At 31.1% G+C, this 22,820-nt stretch overlaps 1 protein-coding gene across 1 annotated transcript in view; it reads right to left on the reverse strand.

Moving 5' to 3' along the window:
- LOC145259764 (pre-mRNA-splicing factor 38A-like) overlaps positions 1 to 21,185 on the reverse strand; it is a 51,131-nt gene extending 29,946 nt beyond the window's left edge. The window contains exons 1-4 of the mRNA XM_080117505.1: positions 21,017 to 21,185; positions 8,905 to 9,064; positions 3,890 to 4,011; positions 1,890 to 1,975 (exon numbers count right to left, since the gene is read on the reverse strand). Coding sequence (XP_079973631.1) covers positions 1,890 to 1,975; positions 3,890 to 4,011; positions 8,905 to 9,064; positions 21,017 to 21,146 — 498 coding nt within the window. The 5' untranslated portion in view covers positions 21,147 to 21,185. The remainder of the gene's footprint in view (positions 1 to 1,889; positions 1,976 to 3,889; positions 4,012 to 8,904; positions 9,065 to 21,016) is intronic.
- Positions 21,186 to 22,820: the final 1,635 nt, after the last annotated feature.

A 22,820-nucleotide genomic window follows, 5' to 3' on the forward strand; every position in this document is an offset into this window, starting at 1 on the left:
ATTATTATATTCTATTTTTAACATCTCCAAGAAATATTGTTAAGCGATAAAAGATTCTGTGAAATACAAATCCAATACTTAAATATATTTATCATCTTCATATTCGGTTTAACGTCAATTTTACATGCATGCATGACAGCATTAAGAAATTAATTTCCAAACCAACCTATCTCTGGCCAGGTCTTTATTTATCCCACTGTCACTCAAGTCCGCTTTTATCATTGGCCTTCTCCTGTAAACTGAAGCTGTTCTATGTCTACTAACCCCAGTACTTTCATCCATTTTCTCAATGTGGCCATACTATCAGAGTCTCCTGTTCTGCATATATCTCCTTATTTGTTGAGATGTAATTTTCTTCTGAGCTTATCATCTAAACCTGTCTTAAATCATCATATTACACATCTCATTATTTCTCTCCATGCAACACATGTCCTTGATTCTCACTGGTTAGGTTTCACGTCCATACATCACACTGCATATACATGCCTAATAGATGCTGCCCTTGGTCAACAGTGGTAACACTGCTGGTTTGTAATGGCAGAAGTTCCTTGAACTTATTCAATCCACTCTTAACTCTTGCAATCATGGTAGCATCTACTCCAATGATATCACCGAGGTAAAAAAATTTCTGAACAACCTTAATAACTTCATTATAATTCTTTATTTCTGACAAAGATGGAAATATACAAAACTTAACACCAAAATAATAATTACTTGATATGCTAGTGCTTCTTTACACACAGATACATGTGAAAGATGGCACTTCAAAATAAAATAAAAACTTATCGCTGTACTTACAGCATCAGTGTACCCTAAAAATTACAGAAAATTATTAAGTAGAATCTTAATAAATAAAATTCTTACAAATATTACCAAGTACATGTTGAAGCAATAATATTATACATCTTTAAACCAGCATGTTGTAGAAGATTTCTTTTTTATGGAAATCTCTCTAGACAAGGCATGATGCCACTTAATGTAAGGAACTAAAAATTAACTAGCACTTTACGGTTAAATACTGGCCAATGATAAATTTTATACGGATAGATTCCAACGCAGATAACAGCAATTCTTCCCTCTTTGTCAGAAACGTTGCTCATAGAATGTGAGGACTAAAGGACAAAATAAGAAATATGAAGACACCATGCAGTCTTGTGATTTGAAGTTTGTTGACTCCAAATAGTAAATTAATTCTACTTTTTATTAAAATTCTACTTGATAATTTTCCATAATTTTTGGTGTACACCAATATTTTCAACTGATAGGTAAGCATGTCTACAAGTTTTCCTGTTATTTTATTTTGGAACTGCCATATTTCACATGAAGCATGAATAGTACTCATAATACATATTCTGACTTTTTACAAAATTGTTAATGATTAAAAAAAAAAAAAAAAAAAAATTAATCAAGTAAACTCTGGTTTTTGTCCAGAATTCTCACTATATTAAAAAACAAAAATAAAGAAAAATGTGTATGATGTATATACCTGTGATGAAACGAAAATATTAAAAAATCTCGTAAATTGATTAAGTAGTTTTATTTTCATAAAGAAAATCATTTGTTAAGCAATTAATTGGAATTCAGTCATTACAACAGAAATCTATTAAGTTTGAATTTTTATTGAGTTATCTTACTCATAAAATTTGATTTTCTTAGTTAAAAATAAAACTATTTGATCACTTTGTGATTTTTTAGAATCTGATATTTTTATTCCGTGACAGGTACATACAAAGATTTTTCCAGATTTTTGTTTCTTAATTAGGTTGAATTGTGGACAAGAATCGAAACCTAATATATAATTTGAAAAGTAAACAATGTTTTCAATCGTTTAAATAAATTAAAATAGAAATCATTTTTAGATTCAGAAATAAAAGTTAAATTTAACCAACCTGAATTCGAGGTAGAATTATGTCACAGACTCTTTCTTCACGTAATAATTCGTCTATAAATTCATCCATATGAACAATTTCAAAGGCTTTGAAAGATAAAAATTAACATTTTAGAATTGATAGGAATATTTTTAAATATCTAAGGACAATCTTTTAAAATTCAAAAGCATTTAAACAGTTGAATAGAAAGTTATTGTTTTTAAAATTTTTATCAAATCCACATATATTAAAAATGTTTTGCAAGTCATTCATATCCAATAATTTTAGAGAGATTAAAACATTATCTTAACAAAATTAGCTATAGTGTTTTAACACTTTTTTTTAATGACCAAATGATGCAATAATAATATTGCGTATTCAGGCATTTTATTGACATGTCAAAAAAAAAAAAAAAAAAAAAAAATAGATGGCTATTAGTTAAAAGGAATAGAGAAAATTTATTCAATTTCAACTCCAGTTAAAATTAAAAACATTAAAAAGTAAAAAACAAACAAGGGCAAGAACTACTATTCAAAATGGGAAAATGGACAAAGTCAATATCATTTCAGATATTTAACAACAAACATTAAATAATAGTTAACTAAAAAAATGAGATGAAAAATTGGGAAGCAATAATTCAATTGAATTCTGAAAATGCTGTATATAAAAAAAAAAACAATAATCTGAAAAAAAAAAAAAAAACTGAAAAAATAAAATAAAAATAAAAATAATAATACAGCATATTATGTTTTGGAAGTTTTTAGATGAGGATTGATAATTTGTATCATTTGGACTATTGTTCTCATCTTGGATGTTATACTCACAATATTTCAAATATTTGACTGAAACGCTGTGAGAATATCCAAAATGAGAACAATAGTCTAAAGACGCCAAATAAAAGAGTGTAATTAAAAAACAAACTTAAGCAAAAATGAAAGCCAAAAGGCTCCTGAGCAACATTAGGTAGAAATATTATTCAAAAGAAATAAAAGTTCATTAAAAATATTCAATTTAGTAAATCTTTCTATGGCTATTTGTCTTACAAATAACATAGATGAAAAAAAATGTGCATTACTTTAATAAGTTCAATTGAAAATAATAAAATAAAAACTACTTATGCACAAATTATTTATAAAAGAAATATAATGGATTTTGATCAAAATTAGAATAAGGATTTTAGACATAAGATTTTGCATCATTATACATAATTAACACCTTTGTAATGGAACATAAAACTAAAATAAATGAATATGGGCATGATTATAAAATCTGAAAGTTGGAAGAGAAGTTGCAGTCATTTTTCAATGTGTTATGCCATTAAAGTTGACAAGTTCCTCTTCTGATGAGTTAGGAGAAAAATAAATAAAAAAATTAATATAATAATTACATGAATGATTCTGCACTATGAAACAGGTCAAGAATTGTGCAGGTCAACATACTTAAAGAAATAAACAGTAAGATGGTCAACATCTTGAAATTTGGAATATAGAATTTTGGCATTTTTTTATGAAGCAAACTGTTTCTAGATAATGTGTTGATTTTCTTTTGATTACAAGTTTATAGCTACTCATTTAACAAGATTCGTACAATGCCTGTCAATTTTCATCTTTATCTAGTTTCTGCAGCTAACACATACAATAAAATATTTAAATTTCCTGGAAAATATACACTACTTGATATTTGCACGAAAGAGTAAGTAACTAAGATGAATGTATTCATCCATTGCTTTTATTGACAAAAAACATTTTAGAAATTATGTTTTTAAGTAAAAAAATACACAAAAATTGGTTTATTTTAAAAATAGTGAGACATTTTTTTTTTCATAGTGGTGTGATTGTAGAGAAATGTCAGAGGTTTTGCTGTAAAAATTTCTATTTGTGACAACAATGAAAATGATCTCAACTGGATTAAGTGATGACAAAATGACAAAGTGCATAAAATCTAAATAAAAACTTACATCTGCAAACAATGTCAAGCATTAACTTTAAAATAGAAATACAATCTCCAATTACAACACTTACTTCCTGCCTTGCTTTGTCTCCGTAATTTTCTGTAGTCATTGTAAAGTGGTTCAAGGTATTTAAAACAATCCAAAGAACTTCCAACCAATCTCATGTAGGTCGCACCAAGGGCACGCACATACCTAGAAATAACAATTAACAGTTTTTTTTTTTGCATTAGAAAAAAGATCAAGGGAGAAAACATTATAAAAGAATCAGTGCTTGTGTATTATAATTGGATATCAATAAAAATGAATTCCAAGTAAAGACTTAAGTAATTATGTGTCCTGTTGAAATTAGTAAAAATTACAAAAGCAGAAATCAAGTAGAACAATAATTACAACAAAAAATAAAATTGATCCAATAATATAGCTTTAGTAGTTTAGTTAGTGCTTCTATACTATTGGGATGAAATTTCGGAAATTGTAATACTGAATTTCACATGAAAACAAGGGTATCTACATATTCCTCATATTTTTTAAAATGATTATATCAAAAAATTACGAAAATCAATAAGGTAGAAAATTATTTATTCAAGAAAATAATAGAATTTAATGAAAACGATCGTAAGACACAGCAAAGTTCCAAAGAGAGGTAATTTTCCGTTTTGATTTAAACAAGATGGTGGCAGTTTTTCACCTGCTACCACAATTAAAGTTGCTTTGTTTAATAATTCAATAATATTCAGGAAATTTCGACTGCATAATTTGGAAGCTACATTGTAATTTATTAGAATTGACAAAAAAAAATCATTTGAACCCATTGTTTTTTTTATCTGAAAACACCATTTAATGACTACAAAATCTCGTCCCAATTCTATAGAAGCGCTGTTTAGTCTATTGTGCATGACAAACTGACTTATCTCCCTTATTTTCACTTATGCTATTTTCAAATGAGAAAATGGTGAATCAATAATAACAATGTTTTGTGCAAAAAATAGTTCAAGCAGATTTTCTACTCTGTAATTTTTGTAATTTTACTAATTTCAACATGACACAAAATTACGGAACAGTGTTTTTACTTCAAATGCATTTTTTTTTTATATCCACTTATAATAAACAAGTACCAAAGAATTAATTTCTGACAACAGTAGTATTATCAAAGTCATAATTATCAGATTTTGGTATTTAGAATACAGCGAGTGTTCCAGACTTCAGAGTGGCAATACCAGGCTATGTCTCACACCTGCTCTCCATGTGGTTTGATCCAAAGGATTGACACCAGTCACATAATTTCATACACACTTAAACTAGGTCTTGATTGAGCACCCTATTTACTTGTCTTCTCACAAAAACAGAGTTAAACACAAGGTTAATTTTGAAAATGGGAAAATCCAGTTGTCCAAAAAAAAAAAAAAAAATGCCTACAAAAAATTAAATTGTCTCAGTCTAGAAGGATTTTTCCTTCATTGACTGAAGACAGAAAATATGTTGTACAGTATCAGAACAGATACTACAATATAAATTATTTATTTGTGAAAAAATATAAACTGCAAATTTTGAGAAACACGGCCACCAAAAGTGTGGAAAATGGAAGGTTGCTGGACATTCACTGTCTATCTTACTCTTAGCTAGAATCAGTCACCAGAATACATTTACTCTACTTAAATATCCCAGATGTTCAAAAATTACATTTTTTTTATATATATCGTCCCCTCCTCCCTCAACAATGATTAGACTTCTATGCGAATTCATAAGTCATCAATCTATGCACAATGCAATGTTCTGGACGCCGTTATTGAACACTATATGATTAAGCTTACTATAACATTTCTTTTTTATAACAAAAAACCTTCTTGCATGTTTAACAGTTAATTACATTTTAATTAAAAAAAAAAAAAAAAAAAATTATAGGAAATGTTATTTACCAAACCAAATTTGAACAATGAAATAGTATTAACATACTCTTATTACAATTGATCAAATATTTTTTAATTTTAATTTTTAATAAAAATATTAACAAAGAAACAAAATTAATGAAAATGTTTATCTAATTAAAAGACATGAAATTTTGTTGGTTGGTTGTTTTACGGCATATCTACCCTTTTCAGGTTATTTAATGCCGAATCCAGTGATTTTGAAGAACAATTTTTTAATATAGTATATTTGCTTTTTTTTAAGTCGGTTTCTATTTAACCCATAGTTGGGACTATCAGGTATTACCAGTCTGGGTCAGAGTGGACCTGGAAGCAATGGCAATTAAAGGGTTACTCCACACTCCCCAAAACCCGCAAGCTGGGGCCTCACCATCGGATATAGTTTAAGGTCATATCCAGGACTATGAAACTTTGTAGTCTATTTAACTTTTTTTTTTACTGTTTGTTTTTTTTTGTTTTTTTTTTAAAGTAAAACATATTCTTTAATTATAAATAGGTCATAACCCATTTCACTTAGAATAATTTACGTGAGTGAAATAGGTATTCCCTTTGAAAAATTATGCAAAACTAACAAAGTAGATAAATTATTGCAATATTTTTGACAAGATTTCAGGGCATCATCACAAAGATTAAGGTGATTATATTTATAGTCAGGGATGATAAGAACAAGCCGATCACATAACAGACTCACTGTATAAAATATGCTGAATGTTTTTAAATTTTTCAGTCATAGTTTTTCATCTTGATACAAAAAGAGGATCACTGCTGACCCTAAATGGATTAATAGTACCATTCTTTATCTGGACATTTTCTGATTGGATTGATACTGTTAATTTTTGCTTAAGACAAGTACATATAATCTTCAAAATTGCCTATTTTTTTTCTCTATAATTATTTCTATATAGAGTTATTTCTATTTTAACAATCCCTTTTTTTTGGTACCCCGACAAAAGGAGGGTGGACCTGCAAATTCACCCTTGTCCGTTTTTCTGTTTGCATTTTTCTCAATAACTACGCTTTTGAATTTTTTGAAATTTTGCACAAATATTAAACATGATATGAATAAAAAAGTAACAGAACGGATTTTCCAGGAAAACTCCGGTGCACCTCGCGCTCAACTACAAAAAGTTGAATGAGCACGTGGATACTTTGACTGCAAATGCTGACATCTGTACTCGGAAGTTATGAAAAGGGGTGAACATTACCATTTAGAACCTACAGCGGGATTACCTGCCTGCCCATAAATTGTTTTGTCTCTTTTAGATCATGATAGTAAAAAGCCATTGGTAGTTCTGACAGTTTAGGAGAGTATAGAATATTAGACCAATGTGCTTATGTACCTACTGGAAATGGCATAGTGGAGCAAAGTCACTAGAGTATAAAAACTATTGCAGCCAACAAACAATGCTCAATACTAGATGCTATCTTTCTCCATTCAAAATAAAGTATGGATATAAACTCCTGACGGAAGATGTACAACTCATTTTAGAATGGGCTGTGTAACTGATGTTTGTAGTGTACAGGTGGTATGGGGTTGATGAGACCCCATGACACAAAGGATTTGCGGTCTGTTGTAGAGCTGAGCAGTCAAACTGATTGCAAGAGTGAAAGCAGAGAGTCATTGGATGATGAAAGATTGATCTCTTTCCTAACACCACCAAGTCTAGATATGTGATGATATAGCTGATGACAATGCAGGAAGTTCTGTTACTGATGTCTCAATTAAGGAAGAGGAAAACCCTCCCTCAATGCCACTCAGAAGAAGTGCACAAACCAGGACGCGTCGGCCATCTTGTTCTCTATATGATCATAAGATCATAAGATGATGAAAATGGCGAGAGATTTTAAAATTAGTAATCATTGTTTTGTAAATATGATAAGTATGAAGACAGTAAATAAGCGTAGGATGCTGTAATCGTGAATTTAATATGCAAATGACCTGAAAGCTTGTAGAATAAATAAGCGTTAATTTTGGCATACGGAGACAATTTGAAATTCGGTTCATTGGAATGCGTATTGAGGATCGTATAAAGTAGCAAAGACAAAAAGACTTTAGTGCCTGTTAACTAGTGATATAAAAAAGACTTGGATTTTGACAACCGCTACAGTCAATTTAACAGCATATCAACTCTCAGAAGAACATTAACATCTTACAATGAAAAAGTTGTTTCCCTTTAATTAGTCAATAAAAAAATATTTTCTGGTCTCATTTCAAAATATATAAAATAAATCTGTTTTTTTTTTGTTTTAAGAAATCGATTGTTGAAAGAAATTTTTAATTTAAAAAATAAATGTAGGAAAAAAAGGGACATTTATCACCCGATATTACAAGTTGTCACCTCGAAGTAAAATAAGCTTCAAAACATATTCTACAAGATTTTATTCATTTTATTTGTTCCAAAGTATTTACATTTTAAAATTTTTAAGCTTTTTTTATAATAGTACTTAAATATCTCAATCTAAATAGAGTTGTTTTCAATTTAAGTTCTTAAAAGAAAAAATCCTTGGCTTAACATTTACAGGGAACATGAATTGAAACAAGTACATTGAGGACATTGCCAAGGCTGCTGCAAAGACGGTTGGTGCTAGAAAATTACTCTGAACTGAGAGTATCCTGTATCTCTACAAAGCCACTACTCACACATTTATGGAGTATTGCTACCATATCTGGGCTGGTGCATTTACCACTAATCTCTCTTAGTATCCAAAAAAGAGTCCCAATCTGATAGATCCCACACTATCAACAAAGCTTTAACTCCTGTCACATCACCAAAATGTTGCATCCCTGTGTTTTATAAGTACTTTTACGAAATGTGTTCTGACAAACTCATTGCACTTGTACCATACATACATACATACATACAGATGAACCTGTCTAGCAGACAAATCCCACCCCTTTACTGTTGAGGTTCCTAGATGCTAGAAAGCATTCTATTCTAATAGTTTCTTTCTTTGTATTTCTAGACTTTTGAATTCCCTCCTGGATTGACTGTACTAAAATACAAAAGTTTAAATGTAATGTGAACAGACATCTCGCTCATCTCACATAGTCACCAGTAGACATGGCCCCAAATAATAGCCTCTGATGTCCAAATGCCAAAATGCCTTTTTTGAGGTGAAATAAAAAAAAAATAAAAAAGTTAAAAGAAAACAAACTCACTTAAAATCTTCATTTTTGATGAACTCAACAATAATATCTTTTTCTGGTTGAATCTGTAACATCTTCAGCACCAAGCACAAAAATGGCGTAGGTTTAATGTTCCCACCAAAGACTCCACCAACATATTTCAGTTCCATTGCTTTGTCAACCATCAGTTCCGCTAAAAAGAAAAAAAATAAATTAAATCTAAATTTTTTTTCTTTTTTAATTTCCATTAACAAATGCAAACTCTTTTGGACAGTGCGTTGCAGTAAGAACAAGGGAGATAACTCATGGCAGGTATTACCTCCATTTGCCGGCATATCTAAACAAAACCACAAGGAATAAGAATAAATAAGAAGAAACCAAAGGTGGCTGTCATTGGTAGCTAATCATACATATTAGCTACATACATTAGAATTACAAATAAGATGTCAATTATTTATTGGTGTGTTGCCTCTTGTATTTTCATACATTCTACAGTTGCAATAAAAAAAAAAAAACACTTAAAATGTTAAATGCAAATATAAAGGTCATTTTATTTTAAAAAATTGATGTTTTGGAGATGTGGTATTGTTTTAATGGACAGTAATTATGGCACAGATAAAAATGACACAGGTGAATAAATGAAAAAAAGATAGCACAAAACAAGCAACTGCAATTATGCACCTTAAGATATGACAGCAACCACACTAGTTTTATCTGTAAAATGTGTTGTTATACATTACTAGTTGATGGCTGTATAAATAAGGAACAAGAAAAATAAATATACCCAGAAAAAAAATTCTAGAAAAAAAAAAAAAAAAAAATTACTAAATATGTTTGAAAAGGATGCTGTAGTTTGCTTGAAGCATCAATATAGCCTTCAAACACAACTTTCATAAATGTTTTTTTTTTTCATTTTGAAAAACTTGTTAATGTTTTCCCTTTATGTATTGTATCCTAGATTTTGATACTCATTGTGAGAATTTCATCTATATTTTTTTTATTTAAACAATTCTATTATTCCCATATGACAGCAACCACACTAGTTTTGCTTGTAAATTGTGTTATTATATAACCCGGGAAAAATCTAGGAAAAAAAACCAAATTTTAAATGTAGGCATTTTTTTTTTTTTTTTTGAGAAACTTTTTAATGTTTTCCTTTATGCATTCATTGTATCGCAGATTGTGAGATTTTTTTTTTTTTTTTTTTACATGGGGTTGGGAGGGGGACACCACTTATCAAGGCTCAGAGGCCACTCGAGGATAAGGGTTAATGGGTATACATTAGTCATTGTGATTTTAGTATAGTAAACATTAGTGAGAATTTTATAACTTGGATTACTTAGGGGGACGGTTCAATAATTATTTAAATTTGTTATTTACAAGTTTCAGACAGATTTCTTCATCTTGGTTTCTACCATTTTCACAACTTTTCGGGTGTCGTGCACTTCAATATTCTACCGGTGCCATTCCTTGTAATTAGGGAGTTTCTGGTAAATTGAACCACTAACACTATATGAATTCTATCTTCCATACCTTATATGTGGGTATCAGTATCTAAACTCCATTCACAACATCTTGGAAGAATTAACCCTAGAACTTCATGCATTACTAAAAGTATCATTTAAAATTTGTTAAACCACGAGTGTGAATGTAAAAAAAATAAAAAATAAATAAAAAATGGTTAATATATTTATATAATAATAAGAATGTCATTTTATATAAATAACAAACAAATAATAAATGAATAAAACATAAAATAAATATATATAACAAAAAGGAACCGGTTTCAGCTGACCACAAAAAATAGCTGTGAAGGGTCAAGGAAGATGGAAAGACTGAGAAGAGAGAACACTAATCAGACTTCTGCTGAAAAAGTGCAAAGAGAACCAAAACCTTGGGGAGATTTATTGCCACCCAAATCCCAGTGAAGACTAATGGTCACTGCCATTTGCAAATGTTATAAAAAAAACTGAAGTGTGTTGAAAATCTGGAGAAACTTGTCACCCAGATTTCAGGGCCACCACTGGTTATTATCAGTGAGTAATCTCTGATGATGATGATCTGTGTGAGAACTTTTAGTGAGTACATAGTATAAAAATAATAAAAAAACTTAATATGAAATGCATTCATTAAATGTGAAAACGTTATAGTGTATTTAAATAAACAGTTTATTCAAATGTTGCATATTTTTAATATTTGTTCCTGCTTGTTTGCAAATTTTTGTTCCTAATGACATCACTGCAAAACGATGAGGAAATTTGATAAAATTTTTATTGTTTTTTCAGATTGATGTGCATTCATGTTTATGGAGTTAAAAATGGAGATTTCACAAAGAAGATTGGAATTTGAAATTGCAAGATGGACCAATAAGACTTTTGTGTTATTTATGCTTAGATTGCTATCTTCAATGTTAGCTGCAAATGAATTTATTATCTACATATTTTCATACTGCTGGGATGACATCCCTACAGATTCTGACAATAGACTATTCCTGAGGTCACTTCCAGTAGCCAGTTTACTTTTTAACCCTTATCCTCGAGTGCCCTCTAGACCTTGATAAATGGTGATGCCTATGTAAAAAAAAAAAAAAAAACGAAAAAAGTAGTCTGGAGTTGAGACTCAAAGGGGTTGGGTCATAACCTTACTTTGTTCTTTCCAGTTAAGTGGAGTCCAACTCAACCAATATACGTTTCTGTATTTTCTGTTAATATATATTTAATTTCACTGTTTTCAAGCCTTCTCATTCTTCTTTCAACATTTAAACCACAACACATACCTAGGATCTTCTTCCTTCAATAAACAAATATTTTTTTTAATTAATAAAAACAAAGAAAGTTTGTTAGTGACTCTAAGTGCTATTGATCAATAGATATCACTTGCCAGTTGACATCCTTTTCTCCAATTCTTTCATTAAAATTGATAAACATTTGTAGATCTCCTTCAGCCAGATGCATTTGTGATGGTGAGATTTTCTTTTGAAAGCAACTGTTTTACGTTGTACTATAAATATGTTTTTAATGTTGTTCTTGAAAGGATGTGTTTAACTTATTAACAATGAAAAACAAAAATCGACCATTGGTTATCCATTTATCATCAGACAAGTGGTCTTTAAAATTGCAAAGTATTTTTCTTCCGAAAATTTTATTTCTTCATGCAAACAGACAAGTAAAAAAGCTATTAACACGAATAAGAAAAGCTATCAGAGTGAAGAAGGTTAGTATAAAAATCCATTTCTACATATTTTCTTTCAAAAATTTTCCGGAGGCAAAAAGACTCACCTGAAAACAAGCTTGCTTACAATTTTATGATCCCAATGTTTTGTAGTATACTAGCTGGAAGTTTATAATTAATGCAAAATATTTGGTGTTGTAATCCATACTTTACTACTAAAATCGCATTTCATCCCTTTTTCTGTTATGTGTTGTGTTGTAGCACAATAGTAAAAGGAGAAAATGAAATTGAGGTTGGTTTAACAAACGAAGTGTATTAACATCGCAGGTACAAAGGTAGGAATACGGGTATAACTGACTAGTGCTCAGCTAGGCAGTGGAGTACTGTCGCTCCTTCTCACCGGTGTAGACATTACTGGCACTATATATATATATATATATATATATATATATATATATATATATATATATATATATATATATATTTTGTTATTGTTGTTATTTTTTCAAGCGATACATATGGTTTTAATATTGGCACCGCCTCGGAGCTCATTTTTTTTATTTACTTAGAAAGTCGCCCTTTTTAATTTGGACGTATATAACATTTTTATTTATTTATTATTTTATAAAACAGTAATCTACGTACACGCGTGTTTCAAGGTTTTTACCTCTCATCAGCGTAGTTTAACTGTTTCTAGGGATCGAACCTCAGACCATGTTTACCACAGTCCGGTGCCTTAACAGTTAGGCCATAATCCCTAGATTAATTATACTGTTTATTTTTATCGCTTATAAATTTAGATTTTGTTATTGTTGTTATTTTTTCAAGCGATACATACGGTTAATATTGGCGCCGCCTCGGAGCTCATTTTTTTATTTACTTTTATTTACTTTATATATATATATATATAGTGAGAACTGGTGTAATTTCCCTTATGCATAGAAAGGCCGGTATAACATTATGCCATATTTGTAGAAAATAATGCCATCCATATACAACAAGACCATATTTTTAAAATAGAACAATTAGAGGAACACATCAGTATCTCAGTTAAATTCTTGTAACTAAGACGTGTTTTTCATTTTTTGGAAAATATGGATAACAAAAAAAAACATAAGATCTTTTGTGATTTTTATTTATTTTTTTAGTGATATTAACAGTTTGAAACACTTTTTTGTATTTAATCTCACGCTTATCTTAGAAATGAGGGAGTTACCTGCCCTTTGTTTTGGCATATAAATCCATAGCCCCTTTTATTGACAGGTCATATTTATTTATTTTATATATACTAGCAGGCCGCCCGGCATTGCCGGATGGTAAAATATGCTCAAATATGATATTCTGATTAATGTAGATTTTGTATTTATTATTATATTGAATCCAATATATAGTAATGATTTAAAAAGTTAAAAAAAAAAAAAAAAATGACTTGTGCAGGGAATCAAAACCAAAATCGTTTAGCTTATGATTTACTTTTGTATTTGATGTTAATGTCTGAGCTATGAAGACATGTTTGCTGCAAGGCTAAAAATTAAAATATGAACAAATAGCTATTACATTATGCATGCATATTCATAATGCTGTTGTTCAACCTTCACCTGGCAAATTCCATTTTTTCACACTTTTGCACCGATTTTCCCCGGCTAAAACCCAAATATAGTTTTGCATGGGTTTGAATACCTTATATATTAAGTTTCATGTCTGTAAATTAAAAACTGACGAAAGAGTTTGGTAGGCAAAATCTTTTAAACAAATATATATACACAAATATATATAGAAAGAGGTTTGTGGTGTTGACTATAACTTTTTTTGCAAATATTACGCAAGTATAAATCATGTAAAATATCTGCATAAATATAATTACACATAATAATTAACTAAAGATGATCATCCCATAAGAAAACCGAAAAAACTAATATGGAATTAATTAAAATGAAAGTTTAAAAGAATATGCAAATTAGCTAGATCTTTTGAAGATGAATGCAATTCCATGACTCATAACAAAGTTGTATTTTCTATTTAAATAAATGGAAAAAGGGTTTTTAATATGAATATTAATGCACACAAAAAACACCAAATTTATAGGAGAATATATATATATATATATTACACACACATGCATACATATATACAGCATAATCATTAGTATATTTGGGCAGCATTTTTTCTCTTATGCATGTTTTGTTAAACTGCAGGTATAATTCCTGTTTTTTTTTTCTTGCAATTCATTTTTTCCATTTGGCAGGCCAATGTTCGAACGTTCTGTTTAAGTGTAAAAAGAAATTTGCCATAGTTGTAAACTGTTTCAACTTCCATAGATTAGCTAAATTTTCTCTTGTTTACGTTCAACAAACCAACCAATCAGGCTCAATATGAGGAGGAAATCACGTTGAAGTGTTTCTAATGATTTTAATAGACTTTTCAATAAATTCACCGAACACAATTTTTAATTCATCAATCGCCTGAAGATGACTCATGGAAGTAAAAAAATGTTCGTTGACTATGGCAAATTTCTTTTTACACTCAAACAGAATGTTTGAACATTGGCCTGCCAAAGGGGATGGGGGTCGATTCCAAAAAACAAAAAACAAACGGGAATTATCCGTGCTGTTCAATGAAACATGCATAGCAGCATAATCATGTTCACACACAGGTTCAAACAAATACAGTTAGTAAACGTGTTGGTCTGCAGGTTTTAATGGTGCATATAAATGGCAAATGTTGTAAGCAACAGATGGTTGACCAAAGGAAAAAGGGTGGGGAAGTACAGAAAATTGAAGATATTTCTGGTTGGAGTCCAGCCATTCAAAAGATGTTTTCTTTGTTTAAAAAAAAAAAAAAAAAAATAAGTACTTCATTAAATGGAAAATGCTGGAATCAACCTACTTGGGAAAAGTAATTTTTCTAGATGAGCTCTAAAACCCCTTCCAATAAAGACTGCCTAGCCATTAAATTTAGTAAACATCTTAAGTACTACTCCTTGGTGGACGAATGGTAACCATTAACAAAAGGCCAGAATCTTTCAAGGGTGAAAAGATAATAGGAGACAGGAAGGGGAGAGAAATTCAGAGCTGGCTTGCAAATGTGAGGCAAGTAGCAGGACTTTTGACGTTCAACAAGGCAGTGTTTTTTCTGAAGGTTGTCAGTCAGTGTTTCTCCAGACAAGGTAGGACCTTGGGACTCTCGAATAAGGAACTTAATGTTAATGGAATTTATATATTTGGATTTGGTCAGGCAAAAATCTCATTCTGCAGGTCTGCCATTCAACGAGTGCCACTTACAATCTCAAAGAAAATAAACATGTTATTTGTTTATAAATTGGACTTGTGGTTTTGGTTTGGATGAAATTTCTTTGTTGCAGCACTGACTGCATCAAACAACAACCTTGGATCGGCACAACAAGTGGGACAATCATAGCTTATTTAATGAATGCACAAGTACATATTCATCAACAGTAATGATAAGAAACTATACACTAACAAATAATGAACATTCTTTTGCAAGTTAAACTATGTTTTGGTTGGATGATGTTAAATTTGAGTACTTAAGTTTATTTTGAGATTACACAAGGTACTGGACATATATAAAAATCATAATACATTTTGTAACTTGTCATTTTTTAATCTTTGCCTTAAAAAAAAAAAAAATTTAAATACTCATATCCCAAGTAAAAATTCTTCAATATACTTATGTGTCAGGTAAAAATAAGTATTCCCATCACCAATCTGGAAAATGATAGAGTAGATGTTTAATTAAAAATAAAAACCAATTTTCATATTTTGCCAATCCTCCATTCATTATTACTTGGTTAAATAACAGACTTACTTATCTCCCCCTGTTTTATAGGATTTCTGCTCTTATCAATGACAGATTAGCAAAATACAAAAACTGATTTTTATTTTTAATTGAAATTCTACTTGACCATTTTCTCCTAATTTTCAGTGAGATTACTTATTTTTGCCTGGTACATGTGGAGTATATGCGAAAAGGAATAAAAAAAAAAAAAAAAAAAAGGTACCGTCAAAGGCTAGGTTATGGTTAGAAACAAAAACAAAAAAAAAAACAAAAAAAAAAAAGTAATATACGACATACCGGGCATATCTACATCGCTCTTTGGGAAAGGAGGAAAGGATGGCTAGCTCATTTAAATATTCGAAGGGCATCTTGGGAAGGCAGAGCATGATGGGAGAAGCTATTTTTTTTTCTTGTCTCTTCCTTTTTTTTTTTTTTTTTTTTTTTGATAGGAGGATATAAAAGCTGGGAAAAATTCCCTGCAAGACGGAAAAAGAAAAGAGTTGTGAACATCTTCTCTTGAAAAGTATTTCGTGTTGCTGACTTTCAAATTGTGCGGTGTGACATTGGTGGCAAGAGGCCAGGTGTGATCGATTGGAAAAGAAGAGGGCAGAAACGAGCTGTGTCAAGCGAGTGACTCACTCCTTCCCAAACCCCAGAACCGAATCCTGACCGTAACCTTAGAGTACATAAATACATTGAAGAATTTTTACTTGAAATGCGATTTTCATGTATCCCATTTTGTAATTCTTATTATTATTTCTAATTCTGGGATTATCTCCCCTTTGATTTCTATATTGTGTTCATCTTTACACTTGACATACATTGTAAAAATGACAACTAATCCAAAACGTGTAAATAAAGTAAAGACAAGCATGATCAGTTAACATCGGAATAATCATTTTTATATAAAAAAAAAAAAAAATCAATTAAAGATTATTTTAATAATCATTAATCTCTTTGAAACTTGATACCATCATCAGACAACAGATGGCACCACTGTCAGTAACATCTGATATCAATCTCTTTGTTCATTATCAAATTTCAAAACAAAACTGATCATAAAACCATTTTCATGGTTTTCTTTTTAACCCCTCTCCCCGGGTGGATTAGCTAAACTTTCTCATGTTTACATTCAAATCTAATATTACCAATCAATTGTGTAATGTTACTAAAAATCCTCAATAGTTAAACAAGCTCAACCAATAACTTGGTTTGGTTTTGTTCGATCCTGCTTTCCAGCTGACTACAATATGGTTGTCTTCAAGTCTAACGTAAACAAGTTTTTGATGAGCCGTCCCACTTGTTAACAAATTTACCAAATTTCCATTACTAACGATTACTATATTGTCCAATTTCTACTGTACACTCTTTAACCCTTATCCTCGAGTGGCCTCTTGGCCTTGATAAGTGGTGATGCCCTATGTAAAAAAAAAAAAAAAAAAAAAAAAAAAAAGAAAAGAAAGTAAATCCTGATCCCAAAAGTGATAACAGGCTATGCAACAAAATGACATGTTATTTAATAAAGCTTTTGGACTTTAGTGTCAAACACTGAAGGAACAAACGTTGGAAAAACTCATCATTGTAGAGATTGTAGGTGCAATACAGCTTCCATCTGTAAGTTGCTCTCAATTCCCCTTTCTATACAGACATGAAGAAGTAAATAGACTTCTTTATGTTCATTAATAATGCAGAGGGTCTTGATCGACCTAGGTAAGATGATATTATTTTCCCTCTTCAATAAATTAGACAATCACTCTTTTAATAGAAGTAAGTGGATTCCCAAGGTTTGAGTTTATTTGACACTGATCAAGTCCACCTTCAAATTATAACTAGCAGGACCCGTTTCTCAGCATTTCCCAAGGAGATATAAAAGGATGCTAAAATTGTTAAGATTTTTTTTATGTTTGCACATAAGTGTGCATCCTCCTCCCACTGGGAAATTCATCTGGAACTTTTTGTTTGCATGTACAATGTGAACTGGAAACGTTTAATATAATTTATGCGTGTTATTTCATAGTAGCAAAGAAAATGTTTCTATGTTAGTTTCATAAGCTAATGAAACTGTAATTATTGTTTTATGAAGTGGTAGATAAATTAAGAGTGTAAAAAAATGTTTTTAAGTTAAAGTAAAAGCAAAAAAATGAACAATACTTTCATGTATACTAAAAACAGTTAAAAATGAAATGGGCTGAGGATATGCCAGCATCAAATTTTCTGTATAAAATTGAAAATTTCCCATACCACAAAAGAACAATTAAATGTTTATGAAAAATTATTGGAAAATGTTGAAACCACTAGTTCTGGAGTCTTTCTGTGAATGAGAAATCCTTCTAGACAGAGATAATTTTGTTAAAAATGGAGTATGCATCAGAAACATTTCTTGTGTTTACATGTGCATGTGAACTGGAAAAATTCAGTAAAATTTATTTGTGTTATTTCAGTGTGTTGATGAAAAAATGTAATTACCATTTTCATCTTGGATTACTTTTCCTCCGATATGATGAAAAATGAAATCATCAACCCCTGAATTTTCCATTAAAAGAACAATACCTCTCCAATTTCAAAAAAAGAGAGATTTAATCTTATAAATAGTATTTTAATACAATTAAGTTATCAAAAGTATCTTCCCCTCTCCCAAAGTTAAGAATGGTTTTCTAAATGTTATTATTTCAGCACGGTCCATAAACTGCACAAGTATCAAAACAGCATTTATCGGATCTAATCCATTTCTATCTCTACCTATATATAAAAGGCACTTTGTGTGTGTGTGTGTGTGTGTAAGTTTGTTTTTATAAATTCCAAAACAGCTGAACTGATTTTTGTACTTTGTGTATGGGAGAGTTCTTAGATAGATTTTGTATTGGAATACCTCCAATAAGTATCAAAAGTTGATAATTGAGAAACTCTGATTAAAGAAGAAACGGTCTAATTTGGACCAAAGTTAACAACCTTATACAGTCTGACATCACAAGTGCATTTGAGAAGATTTCTCACCACACAAACAGAAGGGGCCAATCTATAAAATCAACAGTAGGTCTGATATCACAAGTGCATTTGAGAAGATTTCTCACCACACAAACAGAAGGGGCCAATCTATAAAATCAACAGTAGGTCCTTTGATAAGACAGAGGCAGGTTTGAAATGTATATTTCTGTTTAGAGCACAACTGAACCATAATACTTGACTTTTACATTTTAAACTTTAATTCAAGCTCTTATATAAAAATAATTTTATAAAATCAACAGTAGGTTCTCTACAGTGCAATGTAGACTACAATGTATTGTGGACTAAGTCACTACAGAGAAGTATATGAAGCTTCCTTCCAGTGCACCAACTAGAGCAGACAATCAATTGATTTGATCGAAAATAGGCAATTTCATTAATGTCAATAACAATAAAAGTATTGGAAGTGTGGAACATTTGTTGATCTTCATTCAATCCCGGGCAACGTCGGGTCTCCCTGTTAGTATACTACTAAAACTCTGATGATGATGTTTATTATCTTGCTAAGGAAAAGTGATTAACCTAAAGGCTCAATAAACGATATGATATAAATAATTGAGAGAGAATGAGAAAATGAAAAAAATTGGATGATATAAATTATCTATTATATAACATCACAATGTATTCTGACTGTGTGAAATCCTTGAACTTTGTAATTTTAAAAAAATTTCAGAGGAATTAAATAATAACAATTAATGGTATTGTGCAGTTTGCGGATAGTGCTGAGAAATAATATTATTTAGAAAGCCATTCTTAACATGTGGAGAGGGAGGTGTTTTTAAAAACTTTTTTTTAACTATTCTGTATGTGGCATAACAATTTAATAAATAAAGGGCCCAGATCACATTGTAGTATCTGTTTTGATGCTGCTACAGTGCTACACTTCACCTTTTCTATCCTCGGTCAGAGGAGGAAGAATCCTTCATGAATGAGACAATTTTTACTTTCGTTCCTTTTCAGAGAGACCCTTTTTGGGGAGCTGGATTTTTTTTCCAGATTAAAAACCGACTTTGCGTCTAACTCTTCCCTCGTGGGGAGGCAAGTAAATAGGAACAATTTAATAAACAAAAGATAGCGTATGAATTGAATTAATTTTAAAATCCTATTTAAAAAAAAAAAAAAATCACGATTTGTAAACTGCACGAGTAAAATACTATTATCACTCAATAATGGGTCACAGCTGCTAGTCGGATACTCATGCAGAGAGTGATCCGCGCTGAAATAATAACATTATTTAAAAAGCCATTCTTAACATGAGGAGGGGAGGGTGTTTTGTATCTATTCTGTACTTTAACCTTATAATTGAATAAAAAAACAAACAAAAAAAAAACATATTAGGGACTGCCAAAATTCACCACAGAATTACCCCACCCCCACCCTATATGTAACTTCAACCTTACAATTGCATAAAAAAAAACAAACATAAAACTTTAATTAAACTTGGAAATACGATTTAAAAAATAGCGCGGATCACTCTCTGCACTAGCACCTTAAATTTAAACCAAACAAGATATTTTAATGATATGAGAAAGAGAAGGGGGGGGGACTTTGTTTTGATTTTCTAAGTATTTTGTAATGCTTACAGAAAAATCACATTTCATACCGACATTTTAATCAAGTTAATTTTTAACATTTACTGAAAAATAACATGGATTATTCCTATTTACTTGCCTCCCCACGAGGGCAGAGTTAGACACAAAGTCGGTTTTTAATATGGGGAAAATCCAGCTCCCCCAGAAAGGGCATTCTAGATAGGAACAAAAATTAAAATTGTCTCAGTCATGACGGATTTCTCCTCCATTGTCCGAGGACAGAAAAAAAGTGTAGTATCAGAACAGATACTACACTTTGTTCCTAATCAAAATTAACTGAAGTCCTAAGTTTTGGATGGTAAATAAATTAAAGACCACGTTGAAATGAACTTCCCTCCGTAAACAGAAGTTACTTGCACAAGTTCCATAATTATACGAAATCTGGAAATTATTGTGAGATTTAGAAGAGATAAGTTTTCAAACTTGAGATTATAATCGATATCAAAACGTACACACTTTTTCAAAAAAACTAAAAACATTTTCGAGAAATAAACTTTCGAGAGTACACATTCGAATTCAAAGTACGCTTTAAAAATTACTTTCAGCAAATGCCAACTTCAAGAAAAAAAAAAGGAATTTCATACCTGTCAGAGCGAAACATTCTTCTTTCCAGTAACGACTTTCATAAATTCTGGTTCGGATAATTTTTTCCACTAAATACTGTGGATTTGTTCCTTTCACAGAATGGGCATCTTTCACAGTCCGGTTCGCCATTTTAAAGCATGTTGTGTTGTGAAGAGTTCTGAAAAAAGGGAGATAATTTGAATCCAACACAACTTTTCTTTTTTATTCCTTAATCTCTCAATTTCATGATTTTAATTCTTTATTTAGACTGTTATCCTCACCTTGATTGTTTTTAACATAATATTTGGGTCTCTTCTGATGTGTACTGCATCTAGGGATCTTTAAATGTTAACCTTTTAAGCTATAGATCTAAATAAAATATAAATATTAGTATTACTTATCTCAGAATGTTTTTTTTTTTAAATTTTATGTAAATGTTTATTTTTGCTATTATGCATTTTTTTAATGTAGGGTCGCCGTTTATCAATACTTAGAGCTACTCGAGGGTAAGGGTTAATGAGATGGAAAGATTGTCAGTCGAAAGATGGGGAACAATCAGTAGAACGAACTAAGGTTGATTACTTAAGGGGTAGTTTACGACTAGTGTTTGTTGACGTTGGAGTTGAAGATGATTATGTTGTAATCAACAAGGAAGCAGTTCCTCAGCAAGTGCTCCACAGGTGGGAAGCTCTTGTAAAGAAACTCTGTCTGTTAAAATTCACCATTTGCTTAGTGCTAAGCACACAGAAGAAAAAAAATAGCAATCTTACAGTAAGAAAGTAATAAAGAACGCAAGAGAGTTGTATGCTCAGTCCGTCACGTCCAAAGTAGCTGAGCAGCGGCTTGGTACCCACCAGTTTTGGCAAATAGCAAACAGAATCCTGAATAGAAGCGTGTGCTCTATCCTAACTATCATCAATGGACCTGAAGTAATCTCGTCAGCATCAGACAAAGCCAAACTCTTTGCCAAGAACTTTGCAGCTAATTCTACCCTTTGCGACCAAGGCTACCAACCCCCAATATTTCCTCCTGTATCAGAAAACATGCTATGTGATATACATATATCTGTACGTGATGTTGCCAAGCTAATCAAAAACCTTGATTCTAGTAAAGCAACCGGCCCTGACGGTATTCCAATTACAGTACTCAAAAAACTTCAACCAGAACTAGTGCCCATACTTACAAAACTATTTAAACGTTGTCTTAAGGAAAATTGCTTCCCATCACCCTGGAAAATCTCATCAGTATGCCCTGTATTTAAGAATTCAGGTGATCACTCATTCCCCTCTCAGTACAAGCCAATAAGTCTCCTGTGCATCATGAGTAAGTTGCTGGAATCTGTGTTAAATAGAGAAGTAATCAACCATCTCAGCAAAAATAACCTTCTTAGTGACACACAATATGGTTTCCGTTTTGCTAGATATACAACAAATGTGCTTACAGTTATATCTCATAGGATTAGCGAATCTCTCCATGGAGGCAACCTTTCTAGGGCAATTGCTCTTGACATATCGAAGGCCTTTGATAGGGTATGGCATGAAAGTTTACTTCACAAGATCTCTAGCTATGGTATAGCTGGAAATTTCTTCTCAATTATTAAATCATTTCTTTCTGACAGGTTCATAAGAGTAGTAGTTGATGGGCAAAAGTCAGAAGCTCACAGTATTAATGCCGGTGTCCCTCAGGGGTCCATCCTGGGCCCAACTCTTTTCCTGATCTGCATTAATGATCTTCCAAATCACATCCTTACATCATTTGTAGCCATTTATGCTGACGACACTAGCATTTATGGTAGCACATCTAAGTCAGTAAACGACCAAGTTC

This window comes from Euprymna scolopes, chromosome 3, assembly GCF_053919585.1.
Source record: "Euprymna scolopes isolate OS-2025 chromosome 3, ASM5391958v1, whole genome shotgun sequence".
NCBI classification, from domain to species: Eukaryota; Metazoa; Mollusca; class Cephalopoda; order Sepiida; family Sepiolidae; genus Euprymna; species Euprymna scolopes.